Source organism: Ochotona curzoniae, unplaced genomic scaffold (assembly GCF_017591425.1).
Source record: "Ochotona curzoniae isolate NIBS_2020 unplaced genomic scaffold, NIBS_Ocur_1.0 scaffold_3835, whole genome shotgun sequence".
NCBI classification, from domain to species: Eukaryota; Metazoa; Chordata; class Mammalia; order Lagomorpha; family Ochotonidae; genus Ochotona; species Ochotona curzoniae.
In genome coordinates this window covers 7,588,733-7,606,385 of record NW_024467114.1, presented here as the reverse complement: position 1 = coordinate 7,606,385, position 17,653 = coordinate 7,588,733, and the positions used below count along the sequence as shown (strand labels likewise).

At 41.4% G+C, this 17,653-nt stretch overlaps 1 protein-coding gene across 1 annotated transcript in view; it reads right to left on the bottom strand.

The window, feature by feature from the left end:
- Positions 1-214: 214 nt before the first annotated feature.
- The window catches only part of CFAP69 (cilia and flagella associated protein 69), a 46,684-nt gene continuing 29,245 nt past the window's right edge, over positions 215-17,653 (bottom strand). The window contains exons 13-23 of the mRNA XM_040964500.1: positions 17,268-17,432; positions 13,443-13,561; positions 11,905-12,023; positions 10,125-10,206; positions 7,922-8,114; positions 6,104-6,241; positions 5,478-5,554; positions 4,170-4,367; positions 2,325-2,411; positions 1,268-1,372; positions 215-776 (exon numbers count right to left, since the gene is read on the bottom strand). Of these exons, the coding sequence (XP_040820434.1) occupies positions 606-776; positions 1,268-1,372; positions 2,325-2,411; positions 4,170-4,367; positions 5,478-5,554; positions 6,104-6,241; positions 7,922-8,114; positions 10,125-10,206; positions 11,905-12,023; positions 13,443-13,561; positions 17,268-17,432 (1,454 nt within the window). The 3' untranslated portion in view covers positions 215-605. The remainder of the gene's footprint in view (positions 777-1,267; positions 1,373-2,324; positions 2,412-4,169; positions 4,368-5,477; positions 5,555-6,103; positions 6,242-7,921; positions 8,115-10,124; positions 10,207-11,904; positions 12,024-13,442; positions 13,562-17,267; positions 17,433-17,653) is intronic.

Genomic DNA, 17,653 nt, shown 5'->3' with positions numbered 1-17,653 from the left:
ACCAATAGGACATAAAGTTCACTGACCTTGGAGACCCCCATCAGGAGTTGGATCAGCTCTCTGGTGGAGGATCCCTGGTTGAACCAAGGTTCTTTCCAAGGTGTCTTGTCTGAGCTTTTCAATCTTGAAACGATGTTCAAGATAAACTGTCAGAGAAACCTGTGCATACGTGTAGCAGATGCATGCCACACATGAGGTGTGAGATAAGAAAGAATTGCTTTAGGGCTTTCCAAACGCCACTGGAGACCTACTTACGGCAAGCTTCAGCCTTCCTCCTCCCTTGCTTCCTGGCTCCAGCTGTCTGAATCTGATGAGAATAATTTCATCTTGGTACCATGGAACTCCTGCAAACTCAAAATTCCAGTCCAACTGTCAGACCCCTCTCTACAATTTCAGTTAAGAAAATCAACAGTTTTTTCCAAAGAGACTGACAACAATATTGCATGTTGATGTTTTCAACAAAAATAAATTATTTCTTACTTTTTGTCTTAAACAGTATTTTCACTAAAACCATTATTCTAAAGTATTTGCTGTAGGTTTGTATATAAAGACGTGCTTAACTAAAAATCAGAAGCAGAATTTATTCCCCCAAGTCCTCAAGGCCATCAGGTGGGAATGCCCTTCTTGGGCTCCTCTGCAGTTTTAGTAGCCTTCACCCTCTGCAGGGCTCCTCCACGGATGGGCAGCTTCTTCAGAGCAATGTCCATGTCAGCCAGGGGTCCTCCCAGGAGCCGCACCGGGGTGCTCTCCACCGCGACCACTCGACCGGACGGCACCTTTATAAAGATATTGATAAAGGTTTTCAATATGGGAAATACCTATGCACCCTCCAGGTGACTTGAAGACATGAAGTTGCGTATACAAATAACCGTGAGTTGAAGGGCACATTGGGAAGGCCAGGGACCCTGGCTCTGAATTTTAGCTCTACTGCTCACAGATTTTGTAAATGGGGACAAATTACATTCAGCAGAGGATGCCATGCCTGTGGGCCTATTGTCGGATCAGTTTGCCAGCCAAAGAAGAGTTATATGTTTTCCGTCAGAAATGGAAAGTTGTAAGAACTTTTCTCAGGAATCTTGGAGAACTGTGTTTGCATTAGCATTGGGTCGGAGAAGGAGTACCTCGGAGACAGGTATCCCATGATGACTGGACATTTGAGTAGAAAAAAAAAAGATGAAAACCCCATAGAAGTAACATTTTGGGGAATTAAATTCAATGACAATTAAGAAAGAGTTAAGGAATTAAAAAATAATAATAATAATCTTACCGTTGTGTTAAGGCCTTTAATATCTGTCTGGTGAAATATTGCATTTTGTGGTCGTACACTATGTCTAGAAGATTCTATAGCTTTTTCCTGAAGCTTTTTTGCTTTCTGAATATTTTTAAATTAGCAAGAAAATAAAATTAGCATTAATTATGGTTCTTATAATAAAGACATAAAGAACATTTAATTGTGCTAGACTTTATGGTTTGCATTTTCTTGCATTTACAAATTTAGGTTAAAAAGACAATTTAGTTAAGTAAATTAGTAAGTTAAATCCTTGTGTATTGAAGAAGACACTAGTCATCTAAAAATATCCTGGAGATTTCAAGAGGTGCTGGACATACTGGGACCGTGGAATAAAGCAGACTTCGAAGAGATCACATTTAACTCTTGGCATATAAGTTAATAAGCTACTCAATTTCTAGCAGGTGATGCATATCTCAAAGCATGCTGCATCTATTAAATACTAATTCAGTACAGTTAAATGTTTCAAACATTTACAATACCAGATATCATTTATTGCAGTTGATTTAATATTTGAGACACAAACAGGTAAAATATTAAGTATCATGATGCTTAGGGGGAGGCTGCTTTCCATCAGTTGTTCCTTTAAGACTCAGGCTGCTTTGCAGATAATGTGCAAGTATGGCTGGGAAGAACTTTCACTGAAAGGGTCCTCACTGGCTACCTTCAGTGAGCTCATCAGGGAGTAAAGAAGTGACAATTCTGTATCTAGAGGGGGAATTGTAACATTAGGAAAACCTGCACCCAAAGTTACTAATGGAGAAGGTGGGGGGAGGAGGGGAAGTAATGGAAGTTTGGAAGTTCATGCTGCTTCCCACAGATTCCAAGTGGACAATCAGGTTTTAGGAACTTTTTAGAACACTTTCTAGCTTCCAGGAAAAGCAGTTTACCAAAGGTTCCTGCAAATATTTATTTCAAATTTTCCTTTAAATGCTAGTATCATATTGCCTTCAGTGATAAGAGAGAAAAACTCCCAGAGTTCCTGTGCAACAGTTGGCTGCTTGCTGTGGATACAGTAAGATTACACAAATCGTACCTTTAGCGTTTTTACATTTGATGTTCTAGCCAAGAAACTTTCCCATGATTTATTAGCCAATTCTCTTTGTTTGTGTGTCGCTTGGATCTGAAATGATAAATGTAATGAAGATGTTCAGCGTCTATGAAAGAACACGGAAGGCTGGAAGGCCCTCATTTTGAAGAAAACGCCCCTTTCTCAAGGTTAAGGTTGACTGGCAAAGGTGCGGACACTATCATGGAACTTGACAAGTAAAAACACAGAAGTCCTAACATGGAACAGAAACCCTTTGCTGCTCTTTATATGGCAAGGGCTGGGCCTGCTTCCCATAACGCGTGAGCATACTCGCTGTTCTGCAACAGTGGTTCCTACCAACGCTGCTGCGAACCAGCTCCACTCGTGAGGACAAATTATAATCCAGCAAAAGCGGTATGAACAACTTAACATGCAGAGGGGAAAAAACAGATTCCTGTTTGACTACTAAAAATGGCAAAACTATTTCTAATTTGTGATTGCGGCCAGACAAATGACTTCATGATGACTCTGACTTTGTTGTGGGGACTCTATGGAGGAGAGGACCAGCCGCCTGCAAAGCCCGCTTCTTAAAAATGTGACTACAAAAAAATCAAACAGTAATGCTACAGTCCTAACTCTAGGTGGCTCCATATTCTTAACATTCTGCTTAACAAAAAGTAACTGTGTGACTAACCAGGCTTATGTTTACCAGGTAAACAATGCATGTTTGAGATCTCCACAGCACATAGTGAGTAAAAGCACTGCCTGTGAGGCCAGCACCCCATTTGGGAGCCAGTTCATACCCGGCTGTTCCAGGTCTCATCCGCTCCCTGGGCAAAGGCCTGAGAAAAGCAGCAAAGATGGCCAGACCCTTGGGCCTCTGCGACCCCACCCACAAGGAGACCCCACAGAAGCTCCTGGCTCCAGGCTCCGGCCTGGCCTAGCGCACGGCCCCCTGGATGAAAGCGCACTCACTCTCTGCCTCCCATTCTGTAACTCCGAATTTCAAATAAGCAAATACATCTTAAAAAAAATAATTGCAGGGACTGACCTGAAGAAGTTGGCTGAAATTATGGGATCTCAGATATGAAAAGAATTTAACCAGCCAAAGCTCAGGTCAAGCAGTTACCATCTGGCTGAGCACCAGCACTGCGGCCAGAGAGCTCCCCTCTGCCTCACTCCCGTCTCTCCTTTAGAAAGTTCTCAAGCTAACCTGAGTCTGAGACGCTCTGTGATGCAAAGTCCATCACCTCTTCAAGTCTGCACTTTCTGCAATGGACCTGACTCCCCCAGCGAGGACACTGGTTTTAAGCAGCAAGTAGCAAGAGCTGTACTTTTGATTAACAGTGGCATTGGGCCACTACGCCATAGCATAGCGGTTAAAGTCCTCTCGCCTTGTACGTGCCGGGATCTCATATGGGCACCAGTTCTAATCCTGGTGGCCCCACTTCCCATCCAGCTCCCTACTTGTGGCCTGGGAAAGCAGTGGAGGACAGCCCAAAGCCTTAGGACCCTGCACCCGTGTGGGGAGATCCAGAAGAGCTCCTGGATCCTGGCTTAGGATCGGCCCAGCACTGGCTGTGGCGGTCACTTGGGGAGTGAACCATGGGACGAAGATCTTCCTGTCTCTCCTCTGTATATCTGCCTTTCCAATAAAAATAAATAAATCTTAAAAAAAAAAAAGTGGCATCAAGCAGCGGGGAGTACAAATAATTGAATCTCATGCTCAACTTCATGGTTTCTTTCAAAATTGTACAGATTCAAACATTCAGGAGTAAAATAAATATACTTGATAGATAATTTCATCTTATTTATACACAGACATAAACACTCGTGGCAGCTGTGTCTTACTTTGGCATAAGCTTTTTGTTCATTTTGTACATCTTGGCGCGCTTGGCTTTCAATCATTTCACTTTGTAGGGAAACAACCATCTTTCCAATGTTTTCTGATCCCGTTGTAATAGCCTCCAAACTTTTTTTATCTGTAGTAACTGGCCTTAACTTTTCCAGTTTTATTTCTTCATATATTTCATTCCATATTTCTCCAATCTGTTGTAACAAAGTGTTAATGAAGCTAAATCATCAAGGAATAATAATTATAGGTAATTTTTAAACTATTCCCGTCCACGCTTACATGTTTCCTGTCTTAATTCTTGGAAATGAGCTAAGTGCATTGGGAATGATTTGGGGTACGAGCTCAGTAACTCAGAAGTAACTTAGCAAATGTTTTTCCTTGATAAAGTATTTGTGGATGATGCTCCACTCGTGATAGCTGGTCCACTGCCCTTTTACAGCCACTCTGTTCTCACACCTGCTGAAACTGATCTATTCTCACCTTTCCGCACAACTGCAGCTTTTCTCTGTAATGATCTCAGTGGTAATCAGGCTAGCTCAGGCTGACTGTGGGAAAATGTGCTCAGACTTTACACCCCTGAGAAATGGGATCTCGGCCCTCACTGTCTAGTTGAGAGAAATCCTAACTTGATCTGAAGTCTTCATTTCTAAGATCCCACCACATTCCTCTACTCCGGGTTACTTACACCCTGGTTAGAAATGAACATACCTGTGAATATTTCGCATCAGAGAAAAATTTATTTATCCAAAGTAGGCACAAGACTTAGCTTTGTTTTCATTTGAAAATTGCAGTTTATTCAATTACATTCAAATACACAGTACCAACATTAATGCAAGAAAAAATGCTTTCTTAAAGACTTTTTTTGAAATTCCCAAAGCATTTATTTACTGGCGAAAATGTAACTAATAAGGTAAACCAACCTAGTATTCCTTCGGTAGGATCTGATGATGGCATAAAGTAACAACACTAGTTTAACAAGTATTAATACTTTAATAAGTAACAGCTTATTTAATCCTATCTCATAATGCTCTCTGAGAAGACTAAATTATATTTCTTCAAGGCTTTCAGGGTCCTGAGCAGCTCTACATCAGCAGCATTCACTTTCAAACTAACAACAAACCCAATGAAATCTTACTCCATGCACGATGCCCAATTAGTTGACTGTACTTTCCTTTAACAGATTTGATGCAAAAAAAATAAAATCTATACATGTTTGATTGCTCATGCTTACAAAGAGATCACTTATTTCTCAACTGATAATTTGTCAGAACAGCTTTTTAAAATGCTAATTAGAGGGTACTTACTTTAAAATCAAGATATCTATGGATGATGCAAAGGGTGACAAAATCTTCAGCAGAGAGGCCTGGTAAATTCTCAAAATCTAAACAAATGTTATACAGAGAATTTATTTAATAGAGCAAGTGATTCCAAGAGACTCGTGCTTTCCATAAAAACAAATGCAGTTACATTTGGTTTCATCCTAATTTATGACAAAGCTGCCTCTGTGAGGGCGGTTGGCTTACTCCTACCCTGAAACCTCCGACAGGTCATCTTACCCACTAGGGCTCATCCTTCCTGTGTGTCTGCTTTCAGAAGGTCCAAGCATTTGAGGACTCTTTCCTAGCAGGAAGCCAGGACCTTTGAAGCAAAACCAACTCAGAGGACTCTGCTGGTGTGAGTCCAACCACCTAAACTGCCTCAAACCGTAGCTGCTCGTTGGAAATGGTGAGGGGCTTTAGAAAACACCGGTGCCAGGGGTCCCACGCCCGCAGATTCTGACACAATTCGTCAGCGCTGCATCCTGGCACTGGAATATCAGAGGGACACGTGACCACCTGTATAGCGAGACTGTGTAGGGGTCCCACAGAAAATCAGCGTGAGTGCCCAGCACGCGCATGCACGCTTGAGACACTGAGAAGCAGTTTCTTACCCAGCTTGCCCAGCACAGCGTAGATTTTTGCTCTGATGTTCTCAGCAACGTCCATAACGGCAATGGACGGGCAGTTTGCAGGCAGGGGCATCACTTTCTGTTCTTCTTGGAAGTTAGTGAAAAGAGGTTTCCTCGTATCTGATCATTGGATAACATGAAAATATAAAAGGGGGCAGATATAAAAAAAACGTGAGAAAATCCTTCACTTTAGATTTTAGTTTATACAATGTAAAATCCATAAAAATGTTTACTCATAAATTCTTTGCTATTTACTATAAAATATTAACAGTATCAATGTCTTTTATATGGTTACTGTTTCTTGAAAGCATACAGAATCAGTGTAGAAGGTGCAAAGTATTTATCTCTATTTACGTGAAGTAGGAAAAATCATATAAAAAAAACTTTTAAAAATTAAACTTTCATGCAAGTCATGAGACTTTTCTCATATATATGGGGTTGGTGCCACGGTATAGTAGGCTAATCCCCTGCCTGCAGCACCGGCACCCCATACAGTCACCGACTCATGCTCTGTTACTCCACTTCCCACCCACATCCCTGCTTAAGCTATGGGAAAGCAGCAGAGGATCAAGCCCTTAGGCCCCTGCACCAGCAGGGAGACCTAGAGAAAGCTCCTGGCTCCTGGCCTTGGATTGGCTCAGCTTTGGCTCTTGTGGCCATTTGGGGAGAGAACCAGTGGATGGAAGATCTCTCTCTTCTCTTCTCTGAAAATTTGCCTTTCAAATAAAAACAAATCTTAAAAAAAAAAACTTTTTAGATTTGGAAATTGAATAATGTCAGTGAAACTGATGGCATCTATATACAATGGCATAAATATAAAGTATATTACAATATTATGGATCAAAACTCAGAAATAATAACAAAGATATTAAAGATAGAAATCATAAGAAGTGGAAATATTTTCATTCAAAACTGAATAATACTGATAGTCTAGATGAAGCCATAGGAAGAATCTAAAAAGGTTCAGAAAATGTAATGTATTATATACTAATAAATACTAATACTGAATATTTAATAATACTGATAATAATAATAGATACTGATAATAAATACTGATACTGAAATATTCACTAATGTAGACTCTAGTGATTAAAATTCATGAACTTTGATTTGTTTTCAGGCAGTCTGTTCATAATCCCCTAAATTTCACTGGTAAAGAAAACATTACTGAGTCTGTTTTAGAGAAGAGCTAGAAGCCACAAGAGACTTCTTTAGAAGCACAGTTAGTTTTTTGAGTTAAAGAACATAAGCAAATACTGTCTCTTGAAAATACTCTATAAAAATATTCACCTGCCTCTGATTTATTGGTTTTCTTGCAGTTATTCAGAATTTATGACACAAGAAATTCTTTCTGGCCAAAAGAATTTCAGACTAAAAAATAAAAACCTTCATACTTTCCTAATAACTTCTAAAGTTTTTTTTTTTTAATTTACTTATTCTCATTGGAAAGTCAGATTTACAGAGAGAAGGAGACACAGAAAGATCTTCCATCCAATGGTTCACTCCCCAAGTGGCCCCAATGATCAGAACTGAGCTAATCTGAAACCAGGAGCCAGGAGCTTCTGGGTCTCCCATCCGGGTACAGGGTCCCAAAGGCTCTGGGCCATCCTCTGTTACTTTCCCAGGCCACAGCAGGCAGTTGGATGGGAAGGGCAGCAGCTGGGACAAGAACCACTGCCCGCACGGGAAGCCAACACTTGGAGGTGGTAGATTAGCCAATTGAGCCAACTTGCCACCCCCTAAAATTCTCTTTAAAATATGCATTTATTTGCTTTTTCTAACAATTAGAAATGCACTTACCAATAATCTTCCCATTTTTGTCACGTTTTACTCCTAGTTCTTTTTCTTCCCTTCTCCATAATTTAATTAAAAGACTAGCCGCTGTCTGATCCTTCTTCCCTCGCCAAGCATTGACATGAGCCGCAGTTTTGGGATTATCACAAAATTCAACCATTATTCCAAGTATTAGATTACAGAACTTTTTTTGGCTCAACTTTAACAAGGAAAAAGAAAAGAAGAAAGAAAAAGAAAAACAGTTAAAATAAATATTAAGGATGATTGCCTTAAAAAAGGAACACCTGTATTATGAATAAGTTAATATTTCACCATTATTAGCAATCACTACTGCATGCTGAATAAATACTTTGGCAGAACTGTACTAAACAGAAGCCTCAAAAAATGAGTTCTTTTATTCCCAAGAAAAAGGCAAATGTCAAAGGTTGAAGTTCTCTGAAAAGCGTCATTACAGAATATTGGTAAGATGATGATGTGGTACTGGTTTTCCAGGCGCTGTTACACTTTTTTTTCCCTTAAAATATTTATTCTATTTTTGTTGGAAAGTCAGATACACAGAGAGGAGGAGAAACAGAGAGGAAGATCTTCCATCCGTTGATTCACTCCCCAAGCAGCCACAACAACTGGAGCTGAGCCGATCCAAGGCCAGAAGCCGGGAACTTCCTCCAGGTCTCCCAGGGTCCCAAGGCCTTGGGCTGTCCTTGACTGCTTTCCCAGGACACAGGCAGGGAGCCGGATGGAAGCAGGGTGGCTGGGACACGAACCAGTGCCCATGTGAGATCCCAGTGCGTGAAAGGCGAGGACTTGAGGCGCTAGGCTACCGCGCCGGCCCAAGCTGCTCCTCTTGCGGCACAGCTTCCTGCTAACGTCCTGGCAAAGCAGCACGACATGACTCACATGTGGGAGACCTGACGGTGCTCCTGGATCCTGGCCTTTTGAGGCCCTTTGGGGAATGAATCAATGAATGCAAGACTTCTCTCTCTCTCCATCTCTGTAGCACCATCTTCCAAATAAATAAATATTTAAGAAATACTTTATAAATTGCAATGAACTTGACTGGGTTAATCCATATTTAATATATGATTTAACAATACTCATAATAATAGACTCAGAATTTTGTGTCAGGTACTGTTTTAAGCAGGGTGCTCATGTACGTTTATATGCAAACACACTCCTGTGCACCTGCAAACACATCCACAGTAACATTCATCTGGTCCCCCCAACAGTGCAGGGACGCGGCTGTTGCTGTGTGGCAGGTGCGGGAGGAGACAGAAGACAGAAACCTCCACTGACTGTTCCTTCAGGGAGATGAAGAAGCACAAGCGCATTCTGCTGCTCTGCCAGGGCGACGGAGGCTTATATTCTGTTAAGAATTGCAGACGGTGGCATGGCTGGAACTCCGTGGCTGGAACCTTCTCAAAGACCGATTGAAAAGCTGGCACTCGTATCCTCCCTATCACTGTGACAATGGACATCGCTGAGCACTGAAGCCAGCAGGTGTTGGCCAGGCTGGGACTGACTCTGGGACTGCCATGTAGATGCCAGATGACAGGGACCCAATTACTTGGGCTATTACCTGTTGCCTCCCAAAATGCACATTAGCAGTAGGCTTGGTTGGTTGCAGAAATACCAAGACTTGAACTCAGGCACTCCAGTGTGGGCAAGCCGAGCCAGGGCTTAACCACTGTTCCAAATGCCTGCTCCTTCAGGGCCGTTTATTTATGTAAGATATATTTTATTCTTATTGGAAAGGCAAATCCAATTTACAGAGAGAAGGAGAGACAGAGAAAGATCTTCCATTTGCTGGTTCACTGCCCAAATGGCTGCAATGGCCAGAGCTGAGCCCAACTAAAGCCAGGAGCCAGGAGCTTCTTCCAGGTCTCCCATGTGGGTGTGGGCGCCCAAGGCTTTGGGCCATCCTCCACTGTTATCCCTAGCCACAAGCAAGGGAGCTGGATGGGAAACGGAGCAGCCAGGACACAAACTGGTGGCCACATGGGATTGTGGTGATGGCAAGGTGAGAATTTAGTCACTGAACCATCTCACTGGGCCCATCTTCAGTCTTTAACATGCTTGTTCACTACGGCTCTTCAAGAAAAGGTTTTGTTTAAAACACGGCATTCAAATACAATCCAGGGGCAAACTTCTCCACTGAGTAGTTTTCAGTGTTACTCAGATTATTAATCTTCTGCCTTGCAACAAAACTTACAGCCAACATATCCAGAAGGAGAAAAATGCCTTCCTTTTCGAGAAAGTAATCCTCGGAGGAGTAACATCCCAAAATACAACACCTGAAAGTTAAAGGAAATTAGTTATTTGCTGGAACATCTTTCGTTAAATTCATTTGTGGATTCTATCAACTAATTACAAAGACTAATTGCTTTTTTGTTCCTAATTGTTTCTTTACAAGTAGCTTATTTCTTTAATGTCTTAAAAATATATGGAATTCTGAAGCAACTTTAAGTTCAACTATTTTTAAACCAATATCAGTGAATTAATTTGCATAACTGCTTATTTCCTTTCTAGAAAAGCAACATTTTGTTTTTAGGGTGTTAGTGATTCTTAAAGATCTCTAGTTGTTCTAGTCACTATTTTTTAAAGGTGTATCTGTCTGTTGCTTCTGTCACGAGGCTGGTGTATTTCAAACATTGGTTGGTTTTTGATTCCATCTCACATTTGGGGCTGGTATTTTCACCAAAGGGCCGGCTGGCTAGCCCTATGCAGTGTCCTTGAGGGCTGAGCATACTGGGAGGGCCACTTGCACTGTTCTCCCATGCTGGCGAAAAACAGAGAGGTCAGCTGTTGGGGGACAGAGGGCCTGTTTCCTGACAGTGGTTGTAGAACGGGTGGGGTTCGCTGCCTTGGTCCTTGCCATTCACGTGGTTCTGCCTAAACCATTTCCCAGGGTTGTTAGCGATTAGGATCAGTCTGGATTCTGAGGGTGTTTCTGGTGAGACTGATATTTGTACTAGTAGTAGAGTAAACCAGTACGAGAATGGGTGGACGCTAATCAGCTGAGGACCTCAACAGAACAAAAAGGCTGGACAATAGAGAACCCCTGTCTGGTCGTTAAGCTGGGAGTCCAGCGCAGAGGGTCGAACTCCAAGTCGGATGAGCTTGAGCCCGGCTCTCCTAGTGCTCAGGCCCTCAGATGGACCGGAATGACCACGGCAGTGCTCCTGGCATCTGGCCTGTGGACTTCCTTCCCCACCTGAGACTCCTGGCCTTCATCATCATGTAAGCATCAGACATGAGCGAGACAGAGAGCATGCATGTGTTGGTTCCCTCCCTAAGTACTGCAGCCAGGAACCCAGAACTTCACTGAGGTCTCTCCTCAGGCTGTCAGCCACCCGAGTGTGTGCCTGCCACTGTGCACAATAACACAAAGCCAGAATTGGGAACTGAGTGGGGACTCAACCCCAGTCATTGTGTCCTGACAGCTGCACCAAATACTCGCCCCAAGAAAAACACGTTAGGATTATGGCTCCATGGGTATATATTGTGCAAGTTTTGTAATAATATGCTAGAATATATATATATATAAATAAATTATATATAATATACAATTATATATTCAATCACATTAATTCAACATATAATGCCAATATATTAATTTGATATGAACAATTATAAATTAATAGATATTAAATTAAAATCAGTATTTTAACAATATATTATAATGTCTTAATTTAATTATATATCATAAATTATATGATTTATAATTTTGCATATATATTGTATTTCAATAAAATTAAGAAGAAAGATGACACATTACTTTAAAAAATTGGAAGGTATTTTAAAAAAATCATACTTAAAGAATGGACCTCAATATTACTTCCCAAAGCACTCTTGGTGCCATTTTGGACTGTTTTTAGGAAAAAGGTTTGAAGAAGAGTTATGTTGCTGCTACGCTTCTGAGGGAAGAAAATCAGGGTGCATGGCTTTAGTGCAAGCTGTGATTCTTCTAACTTTGTTAGAGTAATACTTACCAAATGCTGTCCAATGTACTGAAAAGGAGTACATTGTAACCCAAGCCACTTTGCAACTTCTTCGGGTCTGTTTTCATTACATGAAGAATAATATCTACGCCTTCTATTCCAAACATTTCCTGTTTAAGAGATTGGTTTCAAATGATTTCTTGAAATAAACACCCCCTTCCTTCCCTGCTTCCTTTCCAAGTAGGAATATCTTGATAGTGATACTTTTGGGAAGATAGTATTTTTAAAGCAATTTAAAAAAGTTAGACTTGCTTATTCTGAGTAATTTCAGACCAACTATTGTGTAACTAGTCATTTTAAAAACAAAGCATTAATTAACATGCCGACTTAATGTCTCCTTAGATTTTTTTTTTCTTTTCTCTTCAAAACCAAAACTACTGTCCAGGAGTGGCCCCCTCTTTTTTTGCCACATCACGGTCAATGCAGTCCAGCTGGGGGCAGGTACTTCACAGCACAGCTGTTGTGTCCAATGCTCCTGAGAGAAACATCAAAGGTAGCCAAAGCTCTGAATAATCTCCATGATGTTGTTAGCACTTAGTATTTTCCCCTTACCAATTACCTAACTCATTTCCCAGTCCTCTGGTTCTGGTTCCCAGTAAGCAAAATTATTATTTTTCCAGAAAAGCACAAGATGGCAGAATATATAAACAAAAATGTATGTGGCTTGGTGCTAAGCATGCATTCACTACCCCTACAAGCCATCTACGGAAATATTCATGATTTTTCATTTTTATATTTACAATTTCAATTCTTTTTGTTAATTGCCGAGACTCCAAATCTACTGTGGAGCCAAACATGATAGAGAAATTAAGCTCTTACTTTAACTTTCAGTTTTAGGTATGAACCCAATTGAAAGACCAAACATTTATAGTTTAGACACTTTATAAAATTATTTGGTTGTTTCTTAAAAAGATAAATGAGTCTTTTTTATGATCCACCAAATTCCCACGTATTTATTCAAGAGAAATAAAAGCATACACACAAACAGACCGGTATGAGGATGCCTGCTGAAGTCTGACTCTTAGCAGGCCCAAGAGAAACAACTCAAGCCCTGCAGGCTGGGGACTGGATCAAACAATCGAGGCACATGCACACAGTGGAATATCATTCAGCCATAAAAAGAAATTACCTACTGCTACAGTCAGCAAATGGGCATATTTCAGAATGTGAAGCTGGATGACAGGGGTCGCAATCCCACTCGGCCAAAGCTAACGGGGCAAAACCAGTGGAGAGGGATGGGAGAGAGACAGCGGCTGCTTGGCGGGGGAGGGGATAGGGACAATTTATAGAAAATGGCCGTAGTCCATATTTTAAGCGGGGTATTTGTCCTTGAAGGGTATATAACATTTGTCAAAACCTACTGACCTATATACTTATGATCTGTACATCTTACTGTATTTAATTGTACTCTGAACAAAATATCAAATATTCACAAAATTTATAAAAAACACAACATCTATGGACATTTCTTAAAGAAAAGTTCATAGTTAGGTGATTGAGAGATCTGACCAAAATTTTGATTCATGTACCTTCCTTTGGATATGATCTTCACAAAGACCAGACAGGATGAGCAATATATCAGACTGGATTTCCAAAACAATAGCCTCTTCATTTTCATGAGGGTTCCTAATCATAGCTGTAAACATTCCTGTTGGAAAACATTTGAAGAAGCTATTAGATACTGTATTTTAATTTTGGTAATTATTGTTTGAAAATCACTTTTAAACAATTTCTTCACCCAAAGAATCTATTTTAGAAGGGGATGTTTTCTTTCTCTCTCTCTCTCTCTTTTTTTAAATATATATATATTTTTATTGGAAAGTCAGATTTACAAAGAGAAAGATCTGCTGGTTCACTCCCCAAGTAACCACAACAGCCAGAGCAGAGCCATCTGAAGCCAGGAGCCAGGAGCTTCCTCCGGGTCTCCTATGCAGGTGCAGGGTTTCAAAGGCTTTGGGCCGTCCTCGACTGCTTTCCCAGGCCACAATCATGGAGCTGAAAGGGAAGTGGAGCACGCAGAACATGAACCGGTGCCCATACAGGATCCCTAAGCATGCAAGGTGAGGACTTTAGCCATTAGGCTAAGCTCCAGGCTCAAAAGGAGCTACTTTGAGCACATAATAACCTACAAGCTGTGGAGAGAAGATAAACTGCTTGAATCTTAACATAATCAGTAGTCCCAAACAGGGAGATTTTCTACAAACACATGTATATAGCCCCCAAAATAGAGAAGTTCAATATAATCAGTAGGTCTTCAGGTATAGAACACCAACACAATATTACCGCAGTGTCTTTAAAAGGTGCTCTAAAGGGCCCTATGCGATAGCCTAGCGGCTAAAGTCCTCGTCCTGCATATGCCTAATAGATACAATATGGTTCTAATTCTGGCTGCTCCACTTCCCACCCAGCTCCCTGCCTGTGTCCTGGGAAAGCAGTAGAGGATGGCCTTTGGGACCCTGCACCAGTGTGGGAGACATGGAGGCAGCCTTGGGCTCCTGGCTTCGGATTGGTGCAGCTTTGGCTATTACGGTTGCTTGGGGAGTGAATCAACGGATGGAAGATCTTTCTCTCTGTCTCTCCTCCTCTCTGTGTATATCTGACTTTCCAATAAGAATAAAATAAATCTTTTTAAAAAGGCGCTCTAAGCAACTGGTGTTCAGAAATGCACAGAGTCCTTATGAGGCAGTGATGATGCATTCCTGAATATTTGCATGTGATGAAAACGCCTGGCTGTAGTTTGACTCACTTCCATCTCTCTCTTAGGGTCAGTTTTAAGCAAACAGGAAAGATCTCTCATGGTGTCTCCTCTTCTTGTTACAGCTTTCTGTGCCCCGTCGTGTCTATCTGAGAGCATCTTCAACAGCTTTCCACAGCGGCAGTCTGCCTTTGCTTGGAATCAGAACTGAAGGACTGGCAATAACCTCAACCACCAGAGATACGAGATCCGCAGTGAAACTGTCCGGAAGGAGCCTCACTTTAATCTCGGGGGAAGCATCACACTCAGCTCTCCCGCTGCAGGGGTCCCTGGTACCAGCAGGCAGACGAGGAGCTGTGAAATCACAACCTATTTTCCAAGCTGGCGTTGAGAGGCTGCTGACCCTGTTAGGATGACTGACAGGTGGGGGATGAGACCCTAGGGAAGCCACTGGAGCCTGCTGGGGGGCAGGCATGGGCTTTTCAGCAACAGAGGGTCACAAATAGGTTCTTTTTCAAAAGTATTCTCTGGGAATCCAATGTGGGGGCCATGGGCCGGCTTCCGCCTCTAGACAAACTCATTCTCCAATGGGTAACTTCCCCTGCTGTCCTGCAATACACAGTATAGTAATATTGAATGAGTTTTCTCCACATTTAGTATCCTTTTAACTCTCTGCCTTTCTTTCCCTCTTTTTATGTTATTACAAATCATTCTATTGTTTCTGGGTTTTTTTTTTCAATATAATGACAGTTTACACATAACCTCATTGTCAGCTTCCTGTGCCTCAAGATTAAAGGTCAAACTAGGTCGACTATTACTCAAACGCTTTCCAGTTTATCTCCTGACTACACAACCAGCCTTATACTAGTTCTCCTCTTAAAACATCAGTTTTACTTGGATTAGCTCTGAATATATCACCAAGCATATTTTAGTGCAATGTATATCTCTGTTCATGCTATCCCCTTGTTTGAAAAACTATTCAGTTTTTCCCCTCTTGAAAATACCCTTAGCCTCATGAGCTTCTACTGAGACTTCTCTTAAAAGCTACCTGACCCTCTTAGCTTATGCTTGTAACCAAGCGCCTCACTAATGGTGCAGGTAAGCGCGTGCTCTCTTCCCACGACATGCCTTATTTTCTCCTGTGTTCTCGCCAAAGGGAAGATCCCAAGTGTCCTGTTCTACAAGCGTTTGCAACTCACACTGAAAGCATAAAAGCATTTACATTTATAACGCGCTCACTGCTCACTGAGTGCGGCACTACGATAAAGTCCCCTTGGATTTAGTGAGACAAGGCCTGCCTCCAAAACCTCAAATGATCATCGGGTCAACTTTGTTTTTTTTTTTTTTTCCCAGTTAAAGGGAGAAAATCCTAAAAAGAGATGAATCTTTGCAATTGGTCTTCTCTTTTCCCTGTCACATGTCCCCAGATCAGGCAAAAATAAGACTTCATTCTGCACATACAGAAGACTTATTTCCTGGGAATCCTTCAGTAAAGAAGAGGCCTTGAGAAGCTCTCGCCTGTGATACAGGCATCCCCAATAAGCCCCAGTTTTACTGCTAGCTATCGCATGTCCAAGTGTTTGGGCCCCTGCCACTCACATGGGAGACCCGGATGGAGTTCGAGGTATCAGTCTGGTCCAACTACGTAGCCATGTTCAGAGTGAACTAGACTGATGAAAGATCTCTCTCTGTCTCTCTAACTCTGCCTTCCAAATAAATAAATAAATAAATGGATAAATAAGTAAATCTTAAAAGGCTGAATTTTAAACAAGGAAATACGAACTGGAATGATATGCACTTTCAGATGCAGTCAAGCTTAGCGAACTCGGCACGGAGGTGAACGCTGTGCCTAGCTCCCTTCTCTTGTTCCTCACCAGTGCAGTCACTGGAGGCATCACCCCCTGCAGCGATGACGGAGGGGCAGGTGCTCCCACGGACACAAGACTTGTCCCGTAGACACTTTTAATCAACTGACATCCCGTAGACAGTATCGTTTACTCAATGAAGCAATTGCTAAATGCAAGCGACTAAACTGGTTCTCATTTTTCAAAATGAGGAAAGGTGACAGATGGAGAATTATTTTCTTAATAACAAGATGCGAAGCAAGCTTCACTTAGGGGTTCAGATTTCCATGCTGGGCTCACACGTACACACCTGAGAGGGAGGTAAGCTGGCTTAACACAGCACACTGTAAGTTAAAACCAAAGCTAACTGATATTTCACTTCAGAAAAGAAACCCCTATATATACTTCATATATTCCAAAGTATCAGTGTTTTAACACATTAGATGCACTGAAAAAATGTTAACGTTTTCCCCCTTTTAAAATGGTTTCAGAATGTTTGGCCAAAACTAGTGATCTTATTACTAGAAGAATGAAACATTAAGGACAGCTAATTAAAAAAAGAGAGAGAGAGAGAAATATCCTAAGTAAAATGATGTCTGAATTGAAGATTAGTAAACATGATGTTTCAGTAAGAAGACAAATGGATTTATAGCAGTAATATGAGAATCAAGGAAATATTCTCAGCCATAAACATCAATGTATGTTGATATAAACTTCTCAGCCATTAACGTAAGGTACATTTGTAGAGAAGCGCTTCAAACACAGCCTCTCTTGAATGTTCTACTGTCTTCAGAGACCAGCGTGCTACATTTCACCTATGAGTTGCTGGATCGCCCCGTTTGCACAGAGATCCGTGCTCACAGTCTCGTCTTCCGCGTTGACCATGGCCCTCAGGAGTCGCAGGCTGTAACGCATCTGGGCAAACTTGTTGCCCCGGCCGCCTGAGCCATGAAAGCTGTTGCCATGACTGAAGAAGGAGTCTGCGGGGGGAAATCGAAAAAAAATCAAGGAGGTTAAAACATCTAATATAAAACAGCAGTATCAGATACCTTCTGTCTGAGTTCAGATGTCAAAATTTTGTCACATTTGCTTTAGCTTGCTTAGGGAAACAAAAATCTCCTTTTTTTTCTCTTTCAAAACAGATACATGTTTTAAGATTTTATTAAGCATATCACATTGCACATTTATTTTGCAATCTGTC